Source organism: Nilaparvata lugens, chromosome 11 (assembly GCF_014356525.2).
Source record: "Nilaparvata lugens isolate BPH chromosome 11, ASM1435652v1, whole genome shotgun sequence".
NCBI classification, from domain to species: domain Eukaryota; kingdom Metazoa; phylum Arthropoda; class Insecta; order Hemiptera; family Delphacidae; genus Nilaparvata; species Nilaparvata lugens.
The window spans coordinates 24,145,299-24,167,104 of record NC_052514.1 but is presented as its reverse complement, the minus strand read 5'-3'; the positions used below and the strand labels follow the sequence as shown (position 1 = coordinate 24,167,104).

Here is a 21,806-nt window from a genome sequence, read left to right as displayed (position 1 = left end):
TTCAATGATTCACCAAATAAAGTCAAGTGTGACATGAGATACATTGACTTTTTGGCAGTACGAAGTTCGCCGGGGTAAGCTAGTTATTCCAATAAAGACTGATTGAAGTTTTAGTTTTTAAAGAAATATTTGATAAAGTTCAACCAGCCGCCATTTTGGATAAATGTATCATAAAATATTTCTATTGATGTCATCTTGATGTCTATTGATGTCTCGTTTTGAAAAGGCCTTTAAAATGATGTATCACACAATGGGTGTTTACATTCAAAATATTTGAGTTACAACCCCTCATTTCTTTAAAAACTAAAACTTCAATCAGTCGCCATTTTGGATACAAGTATCATAGAACATTTTTTCGATGCCATCTTTCTTGTTTTAAAAAGACCTTTAAATAATGATGTACCACACAATGACTCACTATAGTCTACCATCAGTCAGTAGCCTATACAATAAGCCTATAATTATTATCTTGTAAATCGAATGGATTTTGTTGAAATACAGATACACTAGATTCGTTTAAATACAATCATAATACTCTAGATAAAAATAAAAGATTACTCATTTTATCCATTCTGAAAATATAAATTGATTTCAACTTCTCTTAACTAATTTAATAACTTAATTAATCGTAACTAATCTAAGTGTTATCTTATTCTGTAGACACTCTTGTGCTTGGAAACAGATTACCGGTTAAGTACTTATTTTGTAAAGAGAAACACAGTTATTAAAGTGAGATTTAATTGAAAACAAAGAGAACCTTCAAGTAAGTTATTACTTCAGAATGATTTTAATATTATGCTTCACTATTATTTAATGGAAGAAAACAGCTATAACTGCATTCACTTTACTATTTTCGTACTTAAACTCCATTCGCGATACTGTTTTAGTGAGGATAATAAAGCAGAACTAGTTGTACCTACCGAACGAGGTCTACATCCATTGATTCTACAGATTTATTTATTACTTTCCTCGCTATTGACTGTCCACTTCAAAGAATTTACAATCAGAATCTTCAATGAGACGAATACTAAAATATAAACCGAAATAACTAAAATTAGATACACTTTAATTGAATACTTCAGCAGTTCGATTGACTAAATTTAAATTGAATCAAACTATTACAATGAGTGTAGTTATCACTAGAAATAACAGAAGATCCTCTAATATTCTTCAAACAGCCCTATAGAAATTTGATATCATTAGCTTCATCTACTTGTCAGTGAAAATGTATTTGCTTCATCTAAATGGCCTGAAAAAGAGATCAAAGTAAAGTAGGAGATTCACTTTAAATTGCCAGCATTGGTTGATGGGAATAAGTATAAAGCATAGAGAACTCGCCAAGTATACTCCCTCTCTCTCACTCACACACACACACACATACTCCCTCACTCTCTCTCTATACTCTATATCTAGAGTAAAGTGTTTCTTGCCTATAAGATTTGAACTTTCGATGATTTCTAGATTTCTACTAAACTGATTTTGATTGATTCACTTATCTGTTCTATTTTTGTATCTGTTTGCTATTTTTTCAAATATATCCATCATGGCGGAAGGTAATTTCTACTTTCAAGACTTTGATATGGTTGTCTTTTGAAGTAAGTAAATCTCCAGTTACAAATAACGATAATTGCGGTTTACTGACATGAGTTGCGCTTGTACTGAGCCAAAGAACATTGATTCTATTTTGCTTCGCAAAACTAGGCCGTACCTAATTTGTTGACTTATTATACACGGCTACACGAACAGATTTATTGTCTCCTTTGTCGATTTATTCTATTGAGCCCAGTTGTGGCTTTTGGAATAGTACAGAATACACGAAGAAAATAGTGAAAGGGTAGGGAAAAATTTGTACAAAGAGCAAGCAGACGATTAAAAAAGTAAAAATAACAGAGAAATCAATGAACATGACTTGTTAAAGCAGGATACAAACAAAGCTGTTTGAGAAAAACGTGAGAAAAGGAGAAGTGAGAAGAAAGATAGTTTAAATTTCCTTTAACATAGATTCCGAAGAAAACTTACAAAATTTACATCATCAGAAGTTTATTCTGCTTCCCTGCTTATTGAACGACATTTCCATGACGTGTCATTTACTGCAGGAGTGCTGCTTCCTTGTTGCACTTCCGTGAAATAGGGATAGACTTTTCATTGTTGAAAGTGAAATATATAATTTGATCCAATGGGATCTTCGAGATTCTTATACTGAATGTGGAAGAATGAGGTGATAGAGGTGATGAGGTTCAGTCGAAAGTAGACAATAACTGTTACTGTTCATGCCAATATTGACAGTTGAAAATGACAACTAGCTCAAAAGCTTTAATTTATAACAATATGAATATGACGTACAGTATTATTATATTTTGAAAGCACTATTCACATGGGAAATATTGAGAATGCATTAGAAGAATTTAGAGAAAGCATCCTTGGAAGAATTATGGTTGATTCCATTTCTGTAATATCGTCATTGTATTTTTGTAACGTATTATTTTGGAATTGTATTGCTTATAAGATTTGATTTAATCTGAGTACGATAAATGTATTGATATTCATCATTATAAAATTGAATGTCATGAAGATATAGACCTACTGATTTTTACACACACACATAGTGGGAATTGAATGTCTTTTCTATCGTTTTGATTATTATTAATATTATCAATAGGTTTCCTAACATAAATTATAAAAAAATACACTTAATATCAATTACTACTATTTTTGAACACTACTATAGGATTATATTATCATCAATTTAGTTCAATTCTCTGGATTATTGGAAAAACTGATTTCGGCAAAACTGCATTTTCGGTACCAGCTTAATATTATGCAAATGGCTGACCTACAGATCAAGTAGGCTAACATAGCCTACCATCGTATAAAATTTAGACCACTAACAGGTCACAGTACTTGAAAATGAAAATTATTAGAATCGGCAATAAATTTTATAGAAGTAGGAGTTATGAATCTGCATTTACAATACTAGCTCAAAAGCGTGTTTATTCATCTAAACAAAAATGCCAAAAGAGAAAATTTGCATTTTATGTAAATGGCTGTTTTCAAAGCATGTTGTCTTAAATATATCCTCAAACAAACACAATCTTTTGCAATGAATAATATTCGAGCTGAATAAAACGGGATTTCAGTGAACAAGCTCATTTGTTTGAAAACTTTGGGCGGAATTTTTTACTCCAATATTTTTTTGAGAAGAAGAAGAAGAAGAAGAGGAAGAAGAAGAGAAAGAAGAAGAAGAAGAGGAAGAAAAATGAGAAGAACTGGTGAGAATGTTATTTGCATGAAATGTCAACTCTATTCCTATCCGTGGGAGACACTGAAAACAATAGTGCTAGAGGATTATAGTGTGAAGTTCTAAAGTTGGATCTGTTCTACAGTGAATGTAAACTACGATAAGACGTCAGAATGAATGACTACTATCTCTGACATTCAGGTATTCTGACCCACAAATACAACAAGAAACACTAGAAAGATTGATTTCATTATAATACAAGGATTATTCTGTAGTTATAGTGAGGCCTGGAGGCCAACTCTAAAATAGCGATTAAGCTCGTAGCACACTGGAGACGCGCCGCGCCGCCTTGTCGCTTGAAGCACAGAGCACACTGGAGACTTTATTTTATTACAATTTGGCTTCTCACCTGTTGTTCCTTCATCTAGAATTTTATTCTGTTCTGAATTTCTAGACGTCCTATGAATTGGAAATTTGATTGTGATAAACTATTATCTTCATTTTTTAATTAATACTGTGCTACAATACTTACTGTGTTAATACTGTATTAACAAATACCGTCTAACATTGTTCTACCTAATCCGCCATTCGAATGCTACTTTTCCTACCTGTGTATAATTGTAGGTGATATCTATAATATAATAAAGGAAAGAATGTGATAAGAAATTCACGAATGACGCATCATCACGTCTGAACTACTCAACTGATCAACTTGAAATGTTGCATATTGTTTCTTAATTTACCAAGGAAGGTTATAGGCATATTTCAAATTTCAAATTCTTCACGAACTCAGAAGGTAAAATTTTTAATTAGATTTTTGCGGAGCACGGGTTACCTGCTAGTTTTTATTGAATTGAAAGAATTGGAATTATCACTCATTTAAGGGAATAACGAGGAACTAGTTCCGATGGTTACACCGTATTAAACTTCAAGAAACTATACTCTAGTAAATAGTTAATAAAATTGTAACAATTCAAAACTTTGAGTCTTTTCATTAGTTCTTAATCTACTGTCTTCTATATTATCCAAACTATTCTCCCAATAAATATTTTAATCTATTTAATTGTGTTTGTTTCAGGTCTCAACTGTCTTCCACACGGACTTGCCGCGATCGAGATAGCAGAAACGACAATCTATTACATTCGTACCCAGTCAACTGTCCTGGCCAGCTGTCCATGCTAGTTGACTACCCAAAGACACCCCAAACAAGACTGTGACGGTTAACAAAAATTGTGATATTTAGTCAGCCCTCATAAGTATTATTCACGTATTCTAACAATGCACTTGTTATACGAGAATACATACCACCCAATCGAATAAAACACTTATCTAATTAATCAAAGACAAGCAGCGTACCTGAATTGATTTAAATATCCATTGCGTGATAAAAAAACTATATATGATACATTTTTATAAAGTTTATAAGGACAAAGAGAAGGTTAAATTTGAGTTCTAACATATTTAGTTTTTATAGAATGTTTTTAAGAATTTGAGGAACTCATTAATTGAAAGACAAAGTAGATCTGGTAAAACAGATTCTATAAAATATTAAAGACCTCAATTGGTTATTATTCACATAGCAAGGATGTATCAAAAACTATACTAGATGAAATATCAGAGACAATGTAACTTCAGTCTGTAATAATTCAATTATAAGACAAAGTAAAGGAAAATGTTGAATTATTATTATTATATTGAGTATCAACGACAACTTATCAATTGAAACATTCAGAGACATACCACGTGGAATTCTAGAGAGATATTTTTCAAAAACTCAGAGATATAAAGCAGAAGTAGTATCCATAATTCATGGATCAATTCAAAAGAGCTATGTGAACGGAGACTTGGTGAAAATGTGATTTAAACTTTAATTATTTGTGTAATTGGAATGATCTTGTGCAAGTTGTGAACTCTCATGTCTGGGGAATTTGAAACTTAGATTAATGATTTCATGGTGATTATTTTACCAGAGCCAAAATGAACAATACAAATTTGGCGGAAAATTCCATAATTTGATCTATTGGACATCAATTTCGAGCAAATTCGTATGAAAACAAGAACGAAAATGTACAATTTAAATTTGGCGGGCGCTTCTGGTAGCAACCTGCTATCAGTGGCGGGGGGCGAAAGCTCTTGCACCACTCCGCGAACCCCCGAAATTCTGAACTCGCTAATCGCCATGTCGAACCCGTTCGACTCATACCGCGGGGGTACCCTGGGGCCCCGGCTGGCGTCTTCGCCCCCCAGTGGCTCGGACACCAACAGCACCTGCAGTAGTGGATCTCCCAGCTGCGTGTCTCCACCCAGTGTACAGCTGACTTGCTCCAAGCTGATCAAGGAGGGTCTGCGTCACACGCTGCAGACGAAACGCCGCAACAATTCTGTCTCGTCGGATGCACAACTGTCGTCGGTTGAGGACGGGAGTCGGACCTGCAAAACTGAGGAGGTATGTGGTCGAGGTAACAGTAGTTTATGATAATTATTTAGATCGTTCAATGGATAAGACGTTGATGTTATCAATACCACTATATTCGTTTTAAATAACGTTTTATTATTTTAATTATGGAGAAATATCACAACATCTCTTCTTTTACAATCAAATTAAATACAAATAAAATCCCATACAATCAGAACAAATGGAATAGTTAGCTATATGTTTTATTACTTTTGAGTTCAGGCTGTTGCTCCCTCTTAATCGGAATTATTGTATATTCTGATTTGTGACTATTAATAAATGAATAATAAACTTTTGTATCTGGGGACTGAAGAGGAAACACCTTCCGCTTCCTCCTAAAAGATTTTCATCAATTGAAATTCCCTAGACAGTTTCCTTGAGAGAGAACGGTTTTGGTTCCGTTAATAATGAACACAAATTATTGTCCTCAACTCCTCCTCAAAAAATGCCTTTTAATATTAAACAATAAATTGTAGAATATGCAACTTCACGTTACCTACTCCTTACTTCACCAAAACTTGACATCACCTTTTGCTTCAAGAATTTATATTATATGCTGCAATGCCTATTTTGGTTTGCAGCATATAAACCTTTTGATAGAGGTTTTTCTTCAATAAGTTATGAGCTGCGAAACATGGAACGCTCTGGGATTAGAGCAAATTTTACGTAATTCAAAAAATAGTGGCAGAAAGTTGTTTTCAAGTGCCTCTAATTTTCCCAAATTCTTGGGATGGTATAATAGCATTTAGCCGTGTAATACGAGATTTGCAATGTTTAATTTTATTACTTTGTTTGAGGCTGATAATATTTATATTCTTTGCAATTTGAATTTTTGAAACTGTATCCTCTATTCAACTTTGAAGTGATTGCATCTCATAAATAAATTGAGTCTTTTAAACCTTCTTCATATTTCAATGTGAGCCACTTCTAAGCTTCATCTAAATAAAAAAATTATTATTGTTTTCAGCTTACGCCTGAGGATGAAGAAAGAAGACGAAGACGAAGAGAACGAAACAAAATAGCTGCAACCAAATGTCGGATGAAAAAGAGAGAAAAGACCGTCAATCTAGTGCACGTAAGAATTTATCATCTATTGAGATTATTATAATATATATGAGTTGGTTGATTATTATAGGATTATCTCAGAAAATTGGATCAGTTATTTACTGAAGATTGGTTACTGAATTATATCATAGAGAAACAATAGCGTAAATAGATATCCCATGGTATAGGGCGTTTATGTCGTAACTTTTACTGTTATCTCAAGCCGATTACTGTCGATTATTGTCGATTTTTACTGTTTTGTTGGGGTGAGAGTGTATGAACAGCACAATATGAGAGACTACCAGTGTCATACAACTTCAGGGGAAGAACTAAGTTTGGCTTGAGATAACAGTAAAAGCTACGACATAAACGCCCTATATCATGGGATATCCACTTACGCTATTGTTTCTCTATGATTATACTGAGCTACTATAGCCCAAAATACAGCTGTTAATAATCACAAACAATTACTATTACTATTATATTCCAATCTAAACACGACTAGTTTCAGCTAAACTTGCCGTTATAAAGTGTCAAAAACATTAAAAAACCTTGTCATGTCTAGAATAAAATAAAATAGGGTAGGCCTACTAGTAGTTTTTTGTAATGTTTTTTTTTTGTAACTTGAGTTTCAATTGGCACTATCAAAATTCTTGAATGATGTATAATTATTTTTCTATTTCCAATGAGGAAACTAAGTACCGAACTCAATTGAATGGTGAAAATTGTTCAGGTGTAGGCCGTGTAGGAAATAGATGAAGCCTATACTCAAGAATTTTGTAACGCTTGAATAATGATCGCAGTAATGTGATCATTTCCATGAATAAGAAAATATTTATACACCTTGCACTTTCATTTTCTTCCAGTTCTAGTTATATCTATGATGTATGTTGGAATAATGCCTACATGAGTGTGTGTTATGGGAGGGATTAAGGATGACAAGGTTTGAACTGAACCATACCACATGATTGGTTTCAAACCATCAGGAAGTTATAACTCTCTTGCAGGACTGGCCTCTAGCCTCAAGCTAAGCCACATATTGGGCTCCTCATACAAGAGAACCGAGGGCACGGCACTTAACTAATATGCTTTATTGGAAAAGGCACTAATTTTGGGAAGAACAACTACACAAAATAATCTTTTTTTGTGAATATTATTCAACGATATCATTTTTATAAAACTCAATTCTATTTCATGATATTGATGACTTTAAATGGTTTGTGATAAGCTAATAAATTATTCTGTATAATTTTTCACCAGAATTTTAATGGTTGAGACCCAATAACTCATTGGAAAGACAGGTTTATTTTGCGAATACTACATACTTGAAAACCATACCATAGCAAATCATAAAACCATACCATACCATACCATACCAAACCAAATCATAGTGTAAACGGTCGTTTCACCACCCGTCCCCCAAAAGATTATCTAAGCAGATCAGAAAATTGAAAAGACCGACGACACTATACAGAGTGGGTTAAAAGTTCGAGAACGGCTTAATATCTCATACACAAAGGTAATTTGATCGTGGGTGTGATTAGGGATCCTACTCAAATTGGAAATACTAATTTAATATGACTTTGAAAATCTGGTCCGCCATCTTGGATTTACCATTTTGAATGCAACTTTATTTTTTTAATAGGGAGGTGGTCATGGGATACATGATTTCGATACATAATTTCAAAAAAAAAAAAAATGAATGGCGAGAAACCGCACATCGACATATCAAACCGTTTAGAAGATAATGCACATTATTAATCAATACCACTTACGTATTTCATTTCTGATATGCATGGTATTGATTAATAATGTGAATATCTTCTGAACGTTTTGAGATATCAATTTGCGGTTTTCGCCATTCATTTTCTCTTGAGATTCTGTATCGGAATCATGAATTGCATGACTACCTTATTCTTATTTGAAAAAATGAGGTTGCATTCAACATGGCGGATGCAAGATGGCAGACCAGATTTTCAAAGTCATAGTAAAGTAGTATTTTCAATTTGAGTAGGATCCCCAATCACACCCACCGTCAAATTACTTTTGTGTATGAGATATCAAGCCGTTCTCGGACTTTTTTCTCTCCTTCCTGCTTTGAATAGTATCGATTAATGATGTGAGTATCTTCAAAACGGTTTGAGATAACGATATGTGGTTTTCGCCATTCTTTTTTCTAGAAATTCTGTATCGAAATCATGTATTGCATGGCCACCTTCCTATTTAAAAAAATAAAGTTGCATTCAACATGGCAGATCCAAGATGGCGGACCAGAATTTCAAAGTCATAGTAGAGAAGTATTTTCAATTTGAGTAGGATCCTCAATCGCAGCCACGATCAAATTACCTTTATCATTTTTTAAGATTTTTGAGCGCTTCCATTTAAGACCAGAACGAAGTTCTACTATATAAATTCGCAAAGATACAATTTTAAGCTGGATTTCCCTTTGTGCGTAAATGCCGTCGTCGACCCCAACAGGGGGAGAATCTCAGATTGGGTAGATCTCAATTTGTCTACATAACCTAGAAGATTATGTTCAATTATGTTTTAATGGGGCAGGTTGAGCTTATACTTTTTTATACTTTCAAATGGCAATATGTAGATATTATTATAAATGTTCAATTCTTCAATAATAAAGACAAATAATGAAATGTTATTTGATCAGCTGTTTTAGAACACTTGAAAATTGGACAATATGAATGTTAACAATGCTTGCCTTCGTCGACTGCGGAAATTTACGCATAAACTAAAATTCACCTTAAGGAAGGCACACACAGATCGTCATCAGACAGACGGAACGCATGGGACAGATCGGACGATTAGATTTGATGTATTGTTTTCAATAAATTGGAGTGCGCATACCTATACGATGCGGATGGGTATGCCCAGTCCAATTGAAAACAATGCATCAAATCTAATCGTCCGATGCGTTCCGTCTGTCCGATGACGATCTGTGTGCGCCTACCTTAATGCGGGTATTTTGTCATTTTACTAATTTTGGGACTTTTTATCTCAAACGGGCTAATGGCAAAACTATCCAACAGATTTCGATGAAACTTGGTATATAGGTTCTTTTCATCGAGTAGATTGCCCGCAATTGAATAAAATTTTGATAATTGCTCTTTCACCCCCCCCCATTGGAGCCCGAAAATTTTGATTTTTTTCCAGAAATGAAATCGATGGACTTGATAGTATAGGTATACAAAATTTGGAAAATATCGGATAATTAGGGGAGAATGCGGAATTTGTCAAATTATCGTGAATTTTCAAAATTAATGTTGATCAACTTTGAGCACTTGATGTGAAAAATCAGTAATGAGTTGAGATTTCGGACTACCAAACGGGCTTGGAGACATGACTTGTTTAAACTATTCACATTAAATGTCAAATATTGAAATTTCAAATTTTGAAATTTCAAATAATTTTTGTCATACTCACTCAATTGCAGCTGTTTTCCATTCATTAAATCAAGCCGGTAAACAGCTGTGTGCAGAACAAGAAAACATGTGATTTTCATTACAGCATACTATTACTGTAAAGTGATCATTATGTTCTCTTTACAGTCGAGTATGTTAGGACTCTACTGAGTCCCAATGACATCTGAGTAATTAATATAGTAACTCAAACAATTAAAGAACTCATTTAAGGAGTTTCCAGTTATAAGAACTCATCTGAAATCTTATAATAATTTAGGCCGTTATTATTTTATTTGAGCTCGAAGGGTCTGTCTGTCTGTTATGAACTAGGCGCTACGGGCTAGGTCATGTTTATAGAATGCAGTAGCTCGAGCAGCAGCAGGTAATGTTTTCTGTTTCTCAGCAATATTATTCTTTCTCAGATACGTATGACAAAAAATATTGTACGTGACTTGTACGGTAACGTATTTACCACATGTGTATGATAATTCTGCCCCCAACTACGTTTCGGGCAGAAACAATCATACTTATGCGGTAAATTATCGTTACCGGACTTTTCACGTAAAGTACTATTAATGTCCAATATTAATCTCTGTAGCTCTGTCTAAATAGTAACAGAAAGATGAAAGTTGCCATTTTTGAATATAACGTTTCATCAAATAGTTTGATAAATGTTTGTTTTGTGAAAAATTAGACCTCGCTGTCAAAATGCTCTCAATGATAGGACATTTTTGTTGTTGTTCTTTGGTGGGGATTTGAACTTAGCAATTACTTGCAATTTCTGAAATTTTGTAAAAAATTCTCAAATTGAGTAACTTATCTATCTAATTTATTTATTCTCTTCAGCCCCAAATTAATAATATGATTGGTTTCACGTTCTCTCTTGTTTTATCCTGCTATACTGATTGATTATTCAAAGTCAATGGTATTGGAATAAAATTCAAAAATCGAAATAATTTCAATTAAACTCAAATTAGAAATAACAGATTGGGTTATGTTTACATTTATCTGGTCCCAGGCCGTGTGTCCATCATACTGGACCCAATATCTTATGTCATCACAATGTTAGTATAGGATTTCAAATAATTCGTCGAAATTTCATAGAAACATCAATTAGATGTTAAAACATTAATCAATAAGCAATTTGATGAAACATATCAAAATAAGTAAATAGTTTTTTGATTTCTTGAGGAATGTCAGGCACTGTACTGTAGTCCACGATATAATGGGCAGTGAAGAAAGGTAGGAGAACCACGTTGCCAAGTCTCATAAATTGACTTCATCGCACTGCTAATGTAATGAAACACATTCACATATATAAAACGCTCAGCTACATTCATTATTGTTGAACACTTCTACCTCCATGCAACAATTATAAATAGGCTACTCATCGCCAGTATAAGTATAATAGCTAATAATAAATAATGAGAGAACTTCTCTTCTCAATCTCAATCTTATTCAACAAACTTTGTTTTAAACTGCTTATACATAAATTAATGTTGCTACAATGATATTATGACGTGAAAGTCTGGATAGTAAATGTTAAGGTGTGGTGCAACAGACACAGTCACAATGTCATGTTTGTTTATTCAGTATTAGCCATAGCTGGCTCACTTATAATTTTGTAGCAGCCAGTGAGGATAACTAGTTGTTCTGTGAACAGTAGACCTCACGCAGTATTCTTATCCACAAGTACCTGATTGAAACTATAGACCTTATGGAAATACAGCAATAGACTGGCTTCCTCACACATCTGTGTAATCACTTGTCAGCTGATTTATGATGAATAATTCTATAGTCTGATTTTACTCTAATATTGGCGTATGAAGGAGGCTCCTTTTTCCTTTTATATCATCCTTGAAATGCAAAATTTTTAAAACCTTGTATATACGTCGACGCGCAATTAAAAAAAGGAACATACCTGTCAAATTTCATGAAAATCTATTACCGCGTTTCGCCATAAATGCGCAACATATAAACATATAAACATTTAAACATTAAGAGAAATGCTAAACCGTCGACTTGAATCTTAGACCTCACTTCGCTCGGTCAATAATATATTTTATCAAACAACATAACATTTCACTGTTTTACAAAATGACTCTCTCCTCATCCATTGTGTTTGCAGTGTTTTACCTCTATAACAAGTGGGTGATTAGAAAAAAGAACTGATATCCTCTCCATAAAATTCTCCAAAAAAGAATTTGTCACCCGTCCTCAACCCCGACCGTATTGAGAACTCTGGTGTGGAAACTAAAATTTGTGTAGAGAAAAAATCCAACAAGATGTTATAAGTTAAGCTTTCAGTAAGAAAATGTTCCGATATAAATAAGAAACCCGCCTCCCATTGCAATACATAATGAGAGTAAGTATTCAAACAGTTTGCTAAAAAAGCGATGATACACATCAATGAAAAACCCGCCTCCCTGATCCCTCCATTATGAGTTCACATTCTCCATGAGACTTGAAATGCGCATCATAGGTCCAAAGGTTTGTTTACTTCCAATTTCTAAATCATAGTGACATTCTTAAACATTGTTTCATGATTTCCTTTACTCATACAAGAATGCGAAGAAATACAGGAAACCATGGACGAAGATTCTCTGAAAAGGGCACAATGCCCCAAAAAATTGTACGTATGAGAAGTGAGATGGAAAAAAGCTGTAATTTATTCTTCCATAAAATTGACTGATTTTTAGACGTGGGAAATTAACATTAAGCTGTAACCAGCTTAGCAACAGCATAGATAAACGTTTTTTGGGTGCAAATTCAAAACAGAAATTCTATATTTGGATTGTTTTTATGTGATAAATTACAATTTGAAGCAATTTTGGACGTTTGTAATGGTGAAGATGATTTGAAAATGTTTTTTTCTGTGGAAATTCAAAATCAAGTTTGAACCTTCTTTAACCTCAAAATTGATCCAGCAATCAGATTCAATTAAATATGTGTAACGCAAGTTCGCCTCCATGGTGCGAATATGTTAATTCTGAATAAAGAAAAAACAAAAGAAATACCTTTTCGAACTACTAAAGGGGGTAGCTTGAAAATTGAAGGCAATAATATAGATTCTCTAAGTAGTATAAGAGTTCTTGGAGTGGTGATTGACTCTGATCTTTCATGGAAACCACATCTGGAATGCCTGAAAACCAAACTTAATTCAGCAATTTTCGTCCTCAGAAACCTAAAGGCTTCTCTGAATTTAATGGCTCTTAAAAGTGTGTATTTTGTCCTGTTTCACTCCCTTCTGAGCTATGGAATTATTTTTTGGGGTAATTCTAGCAGTGTAGTGGAGGTGTTTAGACTACAGAAGTGGGCATTCAGGGTGATGATAGGAGAGTCAATCCGAACTAGTTGTAGGCCCTACTTCAAAAAACTTGGAATTCTCCAACTCCCTAGCCTTTATATTCTGGAAACAATCTGCTTTTAAAAAAAACATATAAATGAATTAAATACAGGAGAAACATTTCACCAATATTCTACCAGATACAGAAATAATTTGAGAGATGATGCACACAGAAGTACTATGTATGAGCGAGGGGTAAGGAGTTCAGGTATCCGGATGTACAACTTATTGCCATCTCACATAAAAGAAAAGTCAGGTAAAGATTTCAGATTTTTATTGAAAAAAGAGCTTTTATCCATATGTGTCTACTCAGTGGAAGAATATAAAGATTTTTACAAACCTCAAGATGGAGGTTTAAGAAGATAGATAACACGTTGCTGTTTGATTAATGGCAAATTGACATATCCTTATACCCCTTTTACAGGTGGTCGGTGGATGAAATAATGATAAATAAATAAATAAATTTGGTAACGCTAAATGGACTAGCAAATAATGGCGGTCAGACAAACTTATGTTCTACTGACCAAAAACTACACAACATCTCAAAGAATCTAGAAATATACAGTGTATATCTAGACATTTGAGACTCATGAGCTATATATTTGTTGTGTATCTGCCATACGCTAAATGAATAAACATCGAAGAAAACATTTGAAAGAAATTTTGGGGGAAGGCGAGGTCGCTCAATCTCACCCACGAATTGGAAAGATGGTAAACTTTCAGTGTTTCAGCTAACAAGCGCGACCTCGCCCTCCCCCAAAATTTCTTCCAAATCTTTTCTTCGATGTGAATTTCCCATGTCAATTTTATGGAAGAATAAATTACAACAATTTCATCTCACTTCTCATACGTACAATTTTTTGGCAAGGCGCCCTTTTCAGAGAAATGGTTTCCTGTATTTCTTTGCATTCTTGTATGAGTAAAGGAACTCATGAAGCAATATGTTTGAAGCTGCGTTTACACCAAAGTTATTAATAAAATGTTAATAACTTAATCATCCTTGCATTTCTCTGGTACACAAATTTTAGTTCCCACACCAGAGTTCTCAATAGGGTCAGGGTGACGAATTCTTTTTTGGAGAATTTTTGGAGAGGATATTTATTATATTTTACTTGTTCTGTTTGTTCTTGTTTATTTAACCGGTGTTAACTTACTATTGTCTAGTTTAAATAATTCAATTATCATGTGTTTTGAGACGGGATAAGATGTCTCTTTTGAAAGAACAAAAACGAACAAATTTTTCAATAAGGTTATGTTTCTCGCCGCAGGAATCCGAGATCCTAGAAACGCAGAACCACGACCTGAAATCACAGATTCAGGAGCTGGAAATTCAACGCAAGCGTTTGGTGGAAATGCTGAGCGGCCATCGACCGACCTGCAAGCAGGCTGGAGGCGGAGGTGGAAGTGGGGACGGCAACAGCACCGCCTCTGCTGCCAACTTCACCGCCTCCGAGCAGACCTATCATCGCCACTTGGAGTCCACTGGGTCTTCTTGTTCCAGGTAAGACTTAGTATTCTCGGTGCTTTCTGTGTTCGCTACCATAGTGAGATAGGCTCACACTCTGTAATAGGCCTACTGATAACAGTAGTTGAATTTAATTGGAAGCATTGATGCTTTTTTTCAAGGAATGCTGATAGTTGAAAGTGGATCTCACTCTGGGCAAGTTATTAAGAAAGGAGATTGCAACTTTTTCTTGAAATTTATTATTCATTGAAAGCTTGATGAGGGCTTTTGAACGATTGTTGCTCATGTTATAGGACTAATCAACTGAAAAATTTAATTATGTATGTTATGTTGGAAGTTTTTTTATTCGTCAGTTATTATTGTGATGATGGGTAAAATATGCTTAGGCCTACAAACGTATTTCAAGGGGTAATGACTTGAAATATTTGAATGATTGAACAGGTACCTACTTCAAAACAATAGAGATCTACTCTGAGATATAGAACATTGGAAAAGCCTTGAGAAATACATTTAATAAGAGTGTTTCAAGTCTCTGCTGTATTTATCTCGGTAACAAAGGTAGGCCTACCGGTACGTATTATGTCCAGTTTCAGTAAAATGATATTGTTGAAACTATAGTCTCTTATGAATGATGATGGCTGTGACAATCCAGGCTGCTCCATTCAAAATAGAAGGAGGAGCTAGAAAAAGGAAATAATACACACCGTCAATTACTTGGTAAATGAGAATAAGAGTAATGCCCTTCCATGTCTTTTAAACTGTTATACAATGAGTTCAATTGGAAATTATATTGAAAAACGGAAACTTATCACCATCTCCCATATGCCATTTAAATTATGCGAATGTTTTTGGTTTGATTGAACTCCAGATCTGGTGATGAATGACGAATGAACAATATTTACTTCTATCATATAGAAACAAAAGAATCCTGTGTATAGAGAAATCTTCTATGCTTTTCTGAAGAAGCCAAGTATGATACTACCTTCACACATGAACCTTATCATAAAATTGGTATATTACATAACGCCTTTTATTAATTCATAGATGTTTCAATTAGTATTCTATCCTGCCTCGGATGGGGACCTCTGCAATCTGCAATAACAACAAAAAGATTACCTAGGACGAAAGTCAATAAATTCCCAGAACATAAATAACTACCACACTCAAAAATAGTCAGTGTGGGAATATTGTAGTGACAGAAATTGATATCCTGTTTAGTTATTCATTTATAAACAATTCAATAATCTGTTATTTTATTACAGTACTCCATATTAATTTAACCTTATTATATGTTGCAGATCCAGTTCAACAGTGGAGACGATGGTATACCAGAGGGTGAACATCTGCAACCACCCGGCCACAACCACCTCCCTCGACTCTCACCTGTCCTACCGACGCCTCGAGGTGTCATCCACCGAATCCTCAGCCTATGAGGAAGTGCAAGCGTCCTATGACTCCAAGTCTCCCTACAGCACCGCCGCACCATCACCCTACGATCTTAAAACTGTGCAGTCGCCTTACAACTCAGGCGTCCAGTCACCGTGTGCAACTCTACAGTCGTTCGACGCCAAGTCTTCATATGATGGTAAAACTGTACAGTCATTGTATGACGCTAAAACTGTACAGTCGCCTTACAATAGTGGGGTGCAGTCACCTTGTACAACTGTGCAGTCATTTGGTACCAAAACTGTGCAGTCGCCGTTTGATGCTAAAACGGTACAGTCCCCCTACAACACAGGTGTACAATCGCCTTGTACAGCTGTACAGTCACCCTACGAACCCACCTACCAAGCATCCTACAATGATGAAGGAGAGTCCATCAAGGATGATGAAGTCTGGAGATCTGGAAGTGCGTCAAGCTTGAACACGCAGTTCGGTCGAATCAGCACCACAGATTCAGGTTACAGTTGTCAACAGAGTTTGTCATCCGGTATGAACAGTCCAATGCCTTTCCTGCAGTCTGATAACGACGGCGTTTATAGTCGTAGTACGTCGGCAATTTTCAGCCGCCCGACAAGCCTGGACGTGAGTACGTCCGACTATGACAGCAATGCTGAGATTGTCGACAGTCCCACCTTGGCACCGTCTCATAACTACCGACATTTTGAGAGTGCTGATAGTGCATATTGTGCCAGCTATGTACCACCTCCGTCGTCCAATCGCGGAGGTTGCATTTCTTAGATTAGAGTAATTGAGATAAAATACTGGGTTGAAACAAAAGTATGCACGGGAAGTATGCTTACTTTATGGTTGTACCAAGCCAAATCCATAGTTAATTATTATCTGGTTAATATTTGTAAATAGAATATAGTAGGCCTATATAGCATCGACGCAGGGCATATGCAATCAGCTAGCTACAGATTGAATTTAGAATCATGAATCCTCTGCATAGAGTTAGGCCAACTGTGTAATTTTCAATCATTAATAAAAATTCCATTCCCCCCACCACCAAAATGTCAGTTACTGTATAATTTTAAAATTATTACTCATATGATATCTTTATATCTGGACTATCTTCAAGTGGACTTTCCTACTTCTCTTCTTCTCAAAAAATGTACAGTATGGAATGGAATAGATCACAGTATTGAAAAAATCCAAGTGGGCTAGGCCTACTGTCTCATAATAAATTTATACGTTTTGAGAAAGTTAGAACTCAGAAAGTTTTCAATTGTTTTTTTTTTTTAATTTTGAAATGCTGCAAACTTTTTTAAAATCCATTCTAGGAGTAGAGTAGTCCTTTGCCTACTCTAAATATAAATATACCGTATTTACAAAAATATTAATATTATTTAACTACAAAGAATCACTATTATCTTTACTATATATGTATTTATTATATGACAACCGAAGTTTTGGCAATAATTCATTTATCAAAAACATTGTTCTTCTATGTTTGATGATGACACTATAGCGAAAACTTGTTGTGTTTAAAACAAAATATAATAAGGGTACTAGAGATTCTTTGTAATTAAACATTCAAATACCGAAGCCCTATCAAAATTTTTCATTGATTAATGTTATTATTTCTATTTCTATATCTATGAATATTGGGATCTGTAATTCAATAGAGATTTTCGAAAAGATCGGGACACTCTTCTCAACTTGGACATGGTAAAATGTAGTACGGTACCTAAATTGATAAAATTACCAACGAAAAGAATCAAGTGGATCAATTTCTCTCAAAAAGATCAGATACCTTGGCATTTAGTAGTTAATGTTAGGCCAGGATCAAATATAGTGGTGCTTTAAGCTTTAAGCATTAAAAATGCTCTCCAAGATATATGAGAATATGATTCTATGAATTAATGTTTTTATTTATGTTACTCTCGTATTTAAGCTGTAAATAATTACATACGGTATGTAGATATTTAATTATTTGTAAGTGCTTTTTTTGTAATAATTTGTTTTCTGTCTTCTCATGTTATAATTATCAGATTATATGGATTGTTAGGATGTATTGATAAATGGTTAAGATTCTTTGAGAAATATTATTGAATTATGAATCCTAAATTTTCCTTATAGGCTAACAGGCTGTAAGTTTATCGTAGATTTCTCTTATTATAGCAGGCTGATATATCTGGAACATAATATTCAATTAAATTGATTTATTCATTTAGTACTACAGTCATTTATATTGACTGGTTTGTAAGAAGTTTTTTTTTAATCTTGTATAGCAAATAGCAGAGAATAACACTCTTATACTGGAGCAGTTTAATAAGGTTTACTACCTTATGCAGCAGTTTCAATAGGTACTCAAGTTTTATTAATAAAATACGGTAATAAATTGGATTTCAAATATAACTTTTGATGTTTGCTAATGTTCTTTGATCAAGATAAACCATCTCCATCACGAGGCTTTTCGTTAATAAATATTGTGTTACTTTACTTTTATAGTTTCCAATTTCCTCTACGATACATTCATTTGATTTCTTAGATAGGTACTACTTGAAGATGCCATATTATATTGCTGTTTTTCTAGATATACTAAGATATACGATCCTGATGGAAGCTACGTTGAGAGAGTTACCTTACAAATGAGACAGCTTCTGTTAGTAATATTGATAATATTGAATTGTTTTGTTTTTATTGAAAGTAATTGTGATAAATGACATTCTAACTATTAATCGATTGTAAATAATATCAATTTCATTATTGAACAGTAAACCTATGTGTTCACTATGATCAATATATATTATATTAATAATATTTGTATCACTATGTGATTCTGATATTGTGTATTTTTATAACTAGAAGTTATATCTTTAATAATGGTTAATAAATTATTGACTGTGGAAAATGTATACCTAATTGGTGCTAAATGATTTAAGTTCTAAGATTTTCGAAAAATGCATCTAAAAGTTTTCTAAATGAAAAATTATTTCTGATTTGTTTATTTGTTTGAGGTGATAACAATTCTATCCTTGAAACAGTTCTAAAAATAGGCACATGGCTTTGTCTATTCTATACATCTATCGATAATTTTATCAGTTTATTTCAGATTCATTGCTTGATAGAATAATAACTAGGCTACTGAACATGAAACTGTTCATGAAAAAATTTACTGAAATTTTCCTGGAACTGAATTGAGCAACACATTAAATCTTTTACCATTTAGCAAAAGTTTAATTCTAAAATCAAACAATATTCTTCTTGTGATGAATATCAAACAATTCATTTTTGAACATTTTTACATATTTTTTTTTAAAAATAAGGTGGTTGAAATTGAACAGTGTATGATTAATGCATTGCAACTAAAGGGATATCTCTATTCTATTTACTACAAGTAAATAGATTGAAGACTATCAATTATTTTAAGAATTGAATTTTTTCCAATAATTGTGGAATTCTTACTTTGGCTCTAGTTTCGTATATAAACGATTTCTAGGAAATGTGTTCAGAAAATGTATGTGAAATTAGATGCCTAATTTATTATGAAAAAACTTCAATTCAAAAACAACTTTTTAAAGCTGCAAAGTGTTTTTATAATAATAACAAGCTCCGATATACCGGTAGGCCTACTTGTACCACCTACATCAAGCCTTGTGAAACGACTTACTTTTTCGTTGTTAAGCATCCCTCTATTTTTATCTGAGAAGTTTGAAAAAGTTGTAGAATTATATATTGAGTCTTATATTAAATATCACGTAAGCTTACCGTATTTAAATAAGACACTGACTGAAATTAAACTTAATTACTTTCTGAAAATTACTTTAGCAGTATAAATTATTAGGCCTACCAGTAATTGGTTGAGGAAAGAATCAAATTCTCTGAGACTTCTCTCATTTGAAAATAGTGTACATTTTCTGAAATTTCATCCTTGAACTCCATGACGGAAAAAGTTATTTCAAAATGTAATTATAATAACCTCTCGAAATAATTGAATGTGCTCTTTTACATTTAACATGAATTTTATTGAAAAAACCTGATCAATTGTTCTCATTTCCATTGGGAGACATTGTCTGTGGAAACTATGAACTCCTGTTATTGATTATGTGCTATAAAATGTGAGATTTATACTTTTGAAAAATTTTATGTTTTTGCTATCTTTATGTAATCAATAAAAATATTTTTCCATTTAAGTTTTTAGTTTATTTTGTCTGTCATAGAAACGTCCACTGATCTGAAATCAATAATCTTGAATGCTTAGATAGTTATGTAAATATATGACACCATAGTTATATATTTCTCCTTTCCTCTATCCTCATTTATTGAAAGACTTGTGTTGGACTAATTTGTATATATTATTGTATAATAATTTGTAAAATATATATACATATATATATATATATATATATATATATATATATATATATATATATATATATATATATATATTTGAAGTAAGATATTTCCAATATTTCCGGATTTATTACTGTTTAGGGTACCATATTTATTTATCTCTATTTATTCATTCATTGAATAATAATTACAATAACGGAATAAAAAAACAGGCAAAACTACTTCTGTTCCTAGATCAAGACAATTTGATAAATTCAACAAATAGTTTACAAAATTATTCTCTTTATAATACTAGCCTGCAGGCTCGCCTCCGGCTGGATCATCTAGAAATAGTATTTTCCCCTGAGTACAAAAAAGTGGTTTTTGGGTATTGGTCTGTGTGTGTGTGTGTGTGTGTGTGTGTGTGTGTGTGTTGTGGTGCTGCAAATAGCTCCACTATAACGAATCTTATACTGAGTCACCAGTATTGAGGTTAGAAATTTGAAGATGGACGCTAAGTGAACACCAGACTGATTGAGTCACTACAAGATTCGATACAATTGTCTGAATCGTGGGAGGCATAAACACTCGCTCACCCTTGATCTTCTTATGACTGATTGTATAATGATAAAATTTTCAGAGGTAGTGTAGCGGTCGCTAAACACTGAATGCAAATATCTTAAAACTATTACCTGTGATGAAACAGCATATAAAATCATACAGGTCGAGCAAAAATCCTGATGTAGATAATCTACGGGACTGTGTCTCTAATAAGTTCCAAAGGATTGAGATAGGGTACTAAGGACCAGAGATCGTTCGGAATATACTTCGAGAGCAGAGTCTTGTCTGGCTTTATGCTCTATTGTGAGAAATTATAATATCTCCAGCTGCATCTGCCATATAGTCGAAAAATTCGCTCCCAAGCCGAAGTTGGTAACAGATAAAAGCTGATATATGAGCAGGTAAGGACAGAGAATAGGTAATCTCGATCTGACCCCACACACTACATCCACTTAGATCTGTTCCAATTTCCAGGTTGAATCAATTATTTCAATGATCATACTTGATCGGTTCTTGATAATATAGAACGTGTCAGACACAATAATTGACAGGCTTAAGAAATA

The 21,806-nt window shown here is 33.6% G+C and overlaps 1 protein-coding gene across 1 annotated transcript in view; it reads left to right on the top strand.

Moving 5' to 3' along the window:
* Positions 1–20,543, top strand: part of LOC111059969 — a 76,355-nt gene extending 55,812 nt beyond the window's left edge. The window contains exons 2-5 of the mRNA XM_039437923.1: positions 4,317–5,684; positions 6,661–6,768; positions 14,768–15,000; positions 16,263–20,543. Of these exons, the coding sequence (XP_039293857.1) occupies positions 5,286–5,684; positions 6,661–6,768; positions 14,768–15,000; positions 16,263–17,145 (1,623 nt within the window). The 5' untranslated portion in view covers positions 4,317–5,285 and the 3' untranslated portion in view covers positions 17,146–20,543. The remainder of the gene's footprint in view (positions 1–4,316; positions 5,685–6,660; positions 6,769–14,767; positions 15,001–16,262) is intronic.
* Positions 20,544–21,806: the final 1,263 nt, after the last annotated feature.